General features: G+C 45.0%; 1 protein-coding gene across 1 annotated transcript in view; it reads right to left on the bottom strand.

Annotated features, from left to right (window-relative positions):
* ITIH2 (inter-alpha-trypsin inhibitor heavy chain 2) overlaps positions 1-7,257 on the bottom strand; it is a 33,636-nt gene extending 26,379 nt beyond the window's left edge. Inside the window, exons 1-4 of the mRNA XM_003786826.3 lie at positions 7,036-7,257; positions 4,787-4,861; positions 2,610-2,642; positions 1,183-1,352 (exon numbers count right to left, since the gene is read on the bottom strand). Of these exons, the coding sequence (XP_003786874.1) occupies positions 1,183-1,352; positions 2,610-2,642; positions 4,787-4,861; positions 7,036-7,119 (362 nt within the window). The 5' untranslated portion in view covers positions 7,120-7,257. The remainder of the gene's footprint in view (positions 1-1,182; positions 1,353-2,609; positions 2,643-4,786; positions 4,862-7,035) is intronic.
* Between the last annotated feature and the right edge of the window lie 2,208 nt (positions 7,258-9,465).

Consider the following 9,465-nt stretch of genomic DNA (forward strand, 5'->3'; position numbering starts at 1 on the left):
CAGGCTGGGGACAGCCACCTGGAGCCCAGGAGGGGGACAGCCACCTAGAGCACAGGCTGGGGACAGCCACCTAGAGCACAGGCTGGGGACAGCCACCTGGAGCCCATGCTGGGGACAGCTACCTAGAGCCCACACTGGGGACAGCCACCTGGAGCCCGTACTGGAGACAACCACCTGGAGCCCAGGCTGGGGACAGCCACCTGGAACCCACGCTAGGGACAGCCACCTGGGTGCTCAGGTCACAGAGAAACTCTAGCCGTGTGGAGTAACAGGGAGTATTTAGCCTCATAACACAAAGCCTTCAAGTGAGCAAGATAACTGGCTTTTACTACGTGACAGGTATCAGAGTAGTTAAAAAAAAATTTTATTTATTACAGAAAATTTCAAGCATACAAAAATAATAAAAGGGACTTCCATGAACCCCCATCACTCAGCTACACCATTATCAATGCTCAGCAATACTTCCTGCCTCAGTGATTCTGAAGCCAAACTCAGATAACGTCATCATTTCATGCAGGGGCTCTTCGTGACCTGTTTTGTAGAGATTATTATTATTTTTTTGTAGAGATTATTTTTAATTCCATGTGAGTAGAACTAGAGTCATTGTGTAGAAAATGGAAAATATTTAAATGAAATATAAGAAATACTTGTAGCAGAGCCGTCAACCCTGGTCTTGGGAAGTAATGAATTTATCACTAAGGACATAGACGAGAGAACCAGGAGGACCCCCTGTCTGTGGGACGATAGAGGATGCCAGGGGCCGGATAGTGACTGGATTTAATCAGCGATCCTCAACTTTTTCTTTGCCTTACGGAAACATATAGTGGATGGCACTGGCCTTCTTCACACACCCTCCAGGTGGCTTCCTGTAAGCTAGAACAATTCCAGGTACTTTTCCCCCAAAGCATATTAAAATGCAAATAGGTGGGAGGTGGTTACCATAGAGATAGCCTGAAGTTTGGTGTAACTTGTTACAAACCAAAAGCAAATCCTTCACTAATTCTGATACTTTGAACAGAAACTAACGATTGAGACCCACCCTCTGATCACTGAGCACGCCTGCAGCTCTGCAGGGGAGATCACTGGGACAGTGGGTCACTGAGGTCCACCCTAAAGCGGGGGCTGTGAGTCTGTGAGCAGCGCATGCGCAATTGCGGGCTCTACGCAGGGGTTGTTACTCACATGGAGAAGTTGGTAATGAAGGCTCCTTTGGGAATCTGGACATCAAACACGACGTTCTGAGGCTGGGGGGAGTTGTTCACCACTTTGCTTTCAATGATGGTGGTGGCCGTCCGAGAAGTGATGGTGGACCGGACCTTGTAGCTATACAGGGTGACTTGGTCCACGGCTCCCTGAAATGGGCCGGAGAGCACAACCGTACTGACGGCGAGATCACACAGAGCCTCACTACCAATCGGGCGCTAATGTCACTTGTCACTGACGATTTGTTATCAGCCGCACACTTCCCTTGTTAGTGATGATTCCAGGCCTTGGTAAGTACCCAACTCAGGTGTATTAAGCACCCTCTTGACTTCCTGGAATACCCCACAGGCACAAGTCTGCCCTTGTTTTGAGACACACCTTGAGATGCTTTTTTAGCTCAAGGAGTCTGTTAATGATAATTCTTTCAAAAATTAGAATACAATTAGAAAATGGTTATGGGAAGCCAGGTTGGATCAAGGACGTTTATTTAAATGCAGGGCCACAGGAGAGGAAAGGAATGCGCCCTTGGGCTTGGCAGGGACCCCACTGTGTCTTCAGAGTGAGGTGCAGCCAAGTGCTGTGGTGCTAACTCCCACCTAGCCCCCCAAGCCCCCCAAGCCCCCCACAGCTCCCTGATCTCTCCATCTCAGTCTTCCTCCTCCCCCCAATTAAAACAAACTCCAGCGGGTCTGCACAACGAGCATTCATCATGGGGAGGGCATTAGAATGGGACTTTTGGTCCAAGGCTCTGGACCTTCTTTTCTCATCTCTGCCGAATTAAAGCAACCACCATGTAAAAAAAGAAAAAGAAGGCTCAGCGCCCATAGCACAGTGGTTAAGGTGCCAGCCACATACAACAAGGTGCAAGTTTCGAACCTGGCCCAGGCCAGCTAGACAGCAAAGACAGCTGCAACAAAAAATAGCCGGGCATTGTGGTGGGCGCCTGTGGTCCCAGCTCCTTGGGTGGCTGAGGCAAGAGAATCACTTAAGCCCAAGAGTTTGAGGTTGCTGTGAGCTGTGACGCCACAGCACTCTACCGAGGGCGACATAGTAAGACTCTATTTCAAAAATAAAAAAATAGTCTTCTCACAGCAACTCTTTCCTTCTTCAAAGCTGTCAGGCATAGTATTTTAAATCAACATGATTAAGTCAGAATAAATAATACATAAAACTTGAGAAAATAAAGAGAAAAGACATTTTGGGCCCCCGTGGCCTCTCTCCTGTTTGAAAATACTGTACCCTTCAATGCTGGATTTCAGAAACACATCCAAGCAGAATTAGGCAAGGGGGTATTTCGAAAGTCAGGTAAACAGGGATGAAGACAAAGCAGACACCTGGATTGATTTCCAGGTAATAGTTAACAGGAAAATCATTTTGTAACAAAATCAAAATCAAAGCAAACTTACCATCGTTTCCTCGGATTCTCCGGAAAGGCTTCTCTGTGAAAGGAAGTTAGACAATCATTCTTTAGCTGTGTGTTACTTATTACCTCAAGGGCAAAAACCATTTTCTCAGTAAAAAAAAAAAAAAATTATTTTTCTGCAACTCTGAGCTGTCATTCATTCACTGGAGCTAAGACATAAATACCAAGGATACTTAAAAACTAATTTCCTGCTGGTGATATTCTCGGAATGAGTCTCCAAACCAATTTTGGTTGTGTGTATGTCACGCTTTGCTATAATGCTAAAACAAATATCTTTAAAATAAAAACACTCAGCCACACTCATACTGGGTATGGTATTTCCCCTTATTTGTCTGGTTTTTTAAAATTCACTTGAATGGCAATCTGGATACTCCACTCGACCCTGGGGCTCTCTGTCTGCTAGGCCCACATAGTGAACTCCTACTCATACTTCAGAACCCAGCTCCTCTAACCCACTAGACCAAGTCAGCTTCCTTTACTGAGTATTTTCATAGCAGCCTATTTCTTCCTTCAGTGCTCTCACTGTGCTTTATAATTACTCCTTCTTTTTGAGGGATGATTTGATTAATGTCTGCCTCTTCCTTCAGACTAAGCTACCTGACAGTAGGGACTTTGAAGTGGGGTAGTCCCAGAACCAAGTATAGGTGACTGGCACATGGAAAATTCTGTGCTCTTAACCATCACACTAGGGGATTACCCACCAAGCAACTCTCCTGTGGGCGGGGACAAAGGTGATCCTTTTGCCTGTGAAAACTGAATAGCTCAAGAGTAAAGGGTGAACCTTGAACATTTCATTGGTTGTACATAATAAACCAGGCATTGGATATAAGCTCCACTTGCCTGGTTTGGGATGAACCAAGATTCTAGAGCATGCTCTGTGACACAGTGGGGTCACCACATCCTTCTTTTAGAGTTCTTTTCTTTTCTTTTTTTTTTTTTTTTTTTGAGACAGAGCCTCAAACTGTCCCCCTGGGTAGAGTGCTATGGCATCACAGCTCACAGCAACCTCCAACTCCTGGGCTCAAGCAAGTCTCCTGCCTCTGCCTCCCAAGTAGCTGGGACCACAGGCGCCTGCCACAACGCCTGGCTATTTTTTGGTTGCAGCTGTCATTGTTATTTGGTGGGCCCGGGCTGTATTTGAACCCACCACCTTAGGTGTATGTGGCTGGCGCCTTAGTCACTTGAGCCACAGGCGCCGAGCCTAGAGTTCTTGAATGCAATGCTCAGTGACGATTTTTTCTTTCCTGTGGCTAAAGACTTTGACATAAAGTCTTGCCTATTGGGTTTTAATATTATTGATTTACACAAAAGACTTAGATTTTTAGAAAATAAAAAATTCATCCCCATGCAAAGTAAGTCACTGGTCAGCTTAGAGCGTGCTGCTCCATAAACAACTCCTTTCTCAGCCCGTGGGGTCTATGTGGGAAAAGCCAGGGAACTCACCCCATGAATAAGAGGGTTTTCGCTCTTTCCTGCCACTGGTCTGAGCCACTTCCCAAGACAGAGTGACGAGAGGAAGGAGAATGTGGGGCTGCAACGGGAAGTGTCTGTCGCTGCTGGACTAAGAAAGTCCCCCTGAGGACAGGTGCAGCCGCTCAGGCCTGTAATCCTGGCACTTTGGGAGGCCAAGGTAGGAGAATTGCTTGAGGCGAGGGTACTAGGCCAGACTGAGGAAGAAAAAGACCCTCTCTCTGCTAAAAATAAAAAAATTAGCCAGGCATTGTGGCAGGCACCTATAGTCTAGCTCCTTGGGAGGCTGAAATAGGAGGATCCCTTGAGCCCAGGAATGTGAGGCTGCTGTGAGGGATGACACTGCTCTCCTGTCTGGGAGGGAGTGCAAGACCTGTCTCCAAAAAAATTTAAAAAAAAAAAAGAAGAAGAAAAGAAACGTTCTCCTAGTCTTCCTAATAGGAAATCCTTCTCTACATTGAATGTAAAATCATTTTACATTCTTAAGTTTTGAAGAACGTGCACCTTAATGAGGGGAAACGGGTTCCTGATCCAGGCAGTGGTCTGACTATTTCACATGGACCACGCTTCCACCTAGGTCTAAAACCACTGGACTCTTCTCTGCTAAAAATCAAAGGTCTTGAGAAAACCTAGCCCAAGACACCTTAGCCTCTTTCCTTCACGCCCCTGTGGGAGAAAGGCTCACCTTACCTGCTGTCTCCGGTTCTCTGGAGCAAATCCAAATTTGCCTGGGGCCAGTTCCACAAGATCTTCATAATCTACAAACTTAAAAAAAGAAGAATGGAGGGTGTTTATTTTTATTTTTAAAAAAGGTCTTAGAGTCAAAGAGGCAGTTGGTGGTACTCATGATATTATCTTATATTCTTTCCTCTCCCTATGAGCAAGTTTATTTTTTAAAATACGATTGTTTCTTCAACATATATGTGTTTGCTGGGTAGGTCTCAGAGGTGTCTACGTGGAAGTTAACGTCCTCACATCTGCTGGGCATGGGAATTCATTTTTTAGTTTGCCAGGAGATGGCAGGAGAGACAGGTAGGGCTGAAGGGCCTCTGTGATTGGGTAGGGGCCCCAGGAAGTACTTGGGTGGGTCCTGGAGTCATTAGCAGTGTCTGACCGGACAGACGTGAACCATACATCTATCCAAGTTGAAAATATAGGTACAGGGTGGTGCCTGTGGCTCAAAGGAGCAGGGCGCCGGCCCTATATACTGGAGGTGGTGGGTTCAAACCCGGCCCCAGCCAAAAATTGCTAAAAAAAAAAAAAAAAAAAAAGAAAGAAAGAAAGAAAAAAGAAAGTATAGGTACAATGTAAAGTCTCTATCTTTTTTTTTTTTTCAGTTTTTGGCCGGGGCCAGGTTTGAACCCACCACCTGCAGCATATGGGGCCGGCGCCCCACTCACTGAGCCACAGGCACCACCCAATTTGTTTGTTTGTTTTTATGGCTTTACATCTTTGGTATTTACCCAGTTGGAGGTGAAGCACATTCTTAATAAAGTATCACAGGAATGGAAAAGCAAGCATCCAAGGTACTCAATGCTAACATGAAACCAATAGAAAAACAACTGCACACCCACACAGTCTATTCAAGTGGAGGGGGGAGGGAAAGGGGAGAAGGGTGGAGGGTTGGTAACCTCTTACTCAACGGGCATAGGATGTAAGGGTGTACAGCACCCCAGGATGAAGGGCTCAGCTGCAGCTTGAACTTCAGCTTAGAAATGCAGGCAGCATATCTAATCCTTTGTACCCTCATATTAATCTGAAATAAATTCTATGAAACTAAAAAAAAAAATGAAAAGACTATACAGGTAGGAAAGGAATTCCCCTCAAAAATGACTGAAGAAGCACAAACACATTTGGGTGACTTGGCTTCAATTGGAGACTTCAACACACTCTGCTGGTTTTCAAAGAGTTGGAAAAGATGATATTTTCTAAGCAGAAAGGGTCATATTTTCCCCTGTAAACACACCATTGCATTCTTTTTTTTTTTTGTAGAGACAGAGTCTCACTTTATCGCCCTCGGTAGAGTGCTATGGCATCACACAGCTCACAGCAACCTCCAACTCCTGGGCTTAGGCGATTCTCTTGCCTCAGCCTCCTGAGTAGCTGGGACTACATGTGCTTGCCACAACTCCCAGCTATTTTTTTTTGTTGCAGTTTGGCCAGGCCCGGGTTTGAACCCGCCACCCTCGGTATATGGGGCCAGCGCTCTATCCCCTGAGCCACAGGTGCCGCTCACGCCATCATGTTCTTTAGCATTTTGCAGGCAATCCACTCTCAAGTCTCTGCCTTTCAAGAGTGTTCCCATAACACACTTTGATTTTTTAGCATGAAAATATCTCTTGTATGACTTTCAAGTCCAAGAATTTCCCTACTTGGGGGGGCTAAGGGTCCAATGTGGAGACCTTGAGCTCTGTGGGACTTGTTCTCACATTGTACTGGACGACCACCTGCTGTCTTCTCCTGAAACAGGAATACTTAAATGCCCTCATTACAAAGCCATTGTTCACGACAGTGGGAGAAACCATGGTGCTTCTATAAAGACTTGTTAGAAAGTGATAATGGTATTTCTTCATCATCACAGCTAATAATTATTAAGCACCAAGTAGTCCAGTTGCTGGGCTACATGGTTTATGTACATCATTTAATTCTCATGGCAAACCTCTGGACAGGTCTTGATTACCCATTTTCTAGATAAGGAGTGAGCCGCCGTACTCCATAAATGCTACACAGCAGTGCTGACCTGCTGAACTTGACTCTCCCACAAAGCCTGTTAATGCTTTAAAGGGTAAATACACATTCTGGTAATTATAACAGTAAACATCTGTTCTCAGATGAGTTTTACCCTAAGTTTCCGTTGCACACAAAATAAGTAACTGCAATAGGTTATTTACTGAGCTTAGGTGTAGGCCAACAACAAGGAGACTTCTGGAAGTACTTACTTCGGGAAGTCCATCTGTGGGGATCTCAAAGCCTGGTGTTTGAGAAAGAAGAAACCAGATGAGAAAGCACGTGAGTCGTCTCATTCTGCAGGGCGGCTTTGCCAGCTCCCGAACAGGAGGTCCTGCACACTCCACTCCTTCCTGCTAAGCCACGTTCAAAGGAGCAGCAGACGAGGCCGCTTCACTTCGAGAAAGCCGAAAAAACCTCTCTGACTTTGCTCAAAATTGAAACAAATATTTGTTCTGGAGCTCAAACTTGAGCTGTGGGGGTGGATCGACACCCAGAGGTTATTCAAACAGCGAAGCCAGATGTAGTCGCTGGTTGAGAGGACAAGTCAGGGACAGATGAATGCCATTTTTTTTTCTTTTCCTTTGCTGATTTCAATTGATCTTAAAATCAGAGAGAGAGAAAGATAATCGCCACCGTTTTTTAAAGGACCCACTGAGGAGCTATTGCAAGAAATAGAGGCAGAGAGAGAAAAGCCACAGGGAAGTTTCTGCACGTAAAATCCTCTGGTCTAAATTCAGAAGAAATTTAGAAAAAGTGGGAGTAGGCACAGAATGGTTTTCTGAGCAGAGAATTCACTGAGAACATTTCTCCCTCTCCCTTGGTAACCGAGTGTCTATTATTTACAGCAACTGGGCGAGGTGCTGTGGGGCCAGCGGGCATAGTCTCCGTGAGATGCTTTGTGAGTGTCTTTGACTGAGGTCTGAGCTTCTGTCCTGCTTCCCTGGTCAGCCAGGCTCAGATTCGTGACCAATTGACTGTCCCCATTTATATTATAGGAAGCCTGATATAATAATATTATCCCTTCTCATTTGTGGCCTATGTATTATAATAATATCTGAGCCACGATTTAGAAACTATTATTATAAAATCTAAATGTTTCTAATGTTTCCAATACTAAGATGTATTGGACCCCCCCTGAGGTCAGGCACTTTTCTTGATAAAGGAACCATATGAAGTGTGTACTATATTGTCAGTTTACAATTGAGGAAAGATGAGATTAATTGCCACATGTCACAGTGAGTGGAGACTCAGGGCAGGGCTGGCCTGACCCCAAAGCCTTTGTTTTTCACGATTCAACCAGGAGGGTTTTCCTGCTGAGCCTGTCCCTGGGAGCTGTCTTCTAAGTGTGCATTTAAACTACAGTTTACCTGCTACCCCAGGCAGGGGGCAAGTCTGCTTCCCTGGTGTTTTTTTGCTTTCTTTTGTTTTTTCTTATTAAATCATCGCTATGTACATTAATGCAATCGCGGGGTACAATGTGCTGGTTTTATACACAATTTGAAATATTTTCATCAAACTGGTTAGCATAGCCTTCATGGTATTTTCTTAGTTATTGTGTTAAGACATTTATGTTCTACACTTCCAAGGCGCATCTGACAAGGGTACATGTGAAATTTACTAAGTGTAGAATATAAATGTCCCTGCTGTTTTCTTGAGTCTGAGTCTCCCAGGCTGCTGTGGACGCCAGTTGATCAGCTGAGGACCTGAACGCCCATGTTGTTTCTGGTGGTTTCTTTCCCCGGGATGGACTCGTGGGTTCTGCTTTCTGGGTGTTCTTCCACCCAGCACCTGGTGGAGGATTCCATGCTGGGATAATTACTCTTTAAAAAGAGTCAGCCACACAGGGGGACTCTACCAGCATCAGGACAGAAGGTCTGCTGTGCCCTCAGACACCAGGAGTCGGTGCTCTTTCCAGCAGGTCCTATTCTAACCAGACTCAGCGGGCTCCTTTGCCCTGTACCTCACTGGGAGGATGAAACTGAACACAGGGCCAATAGGTCAGTTGTTTGAAATTGTCCTCTGACTTCATTTAAAGGAAAGAAAGAAACCCAAACACAGTTTGATGCTTTAAATTATAGACACTTAAGTCAGGATCTCGATATAGATGAAGATGAAGAAGAAGGAGGAGGAGGAGGAAAAGAAATATAGACGCTCATAGATGGAATAACATAGTCCAGAAATACATTTCGTAGGAAATGCATTATAAACCTGAAACAACAGAAACAAATCCAGTCCTGAATAAATGCTACGGGGACAATTAGATAATGTTAGAAACAATTCGATAATGATATAAAAAAGAATTAACTTTAAACCATACCTCCCATCACATCTAACAAAAATTCAGAATGGTTTGAGGAATTCTGCTTTGAAAGCAAGCGTGAAACACCGGGTGGCCTGCCCCGTGCTGATATTCTCTTAGGTACTTACAAGAGAAAACAGAGATTTAAAAAAGAAAAAATACACGCATAGTTAGCGGAACTGGTTACCACTTGCCAGTACTGAGCCAAACTCCCATTTATGTTTGCCCCTATCTTGAGGATGGAAAAACCGATTTTCAGAGGGGTTGAACAATCAGCTCAGAGTCCCTGGAGGCAAGTGGGGGACGTTGGTCTGAGATTCCAACGCCGGCATCCCTCCCT

Source organism: Otolemur garnettii, unplaced genomic scaffold, assembly GCF_000181295.1.
Source record: "Otolemur garnettii isolate 467f Iridium unplaced genomic scaffold, OtoGar3 scaffold00019, whole genome shotgun sequence".
Lineage (NCBI taxonomy): Eukaryota > Metazoa > Chordata > Mammalia > Primates > Galagidae > Otolemur > Otolemur garnettii.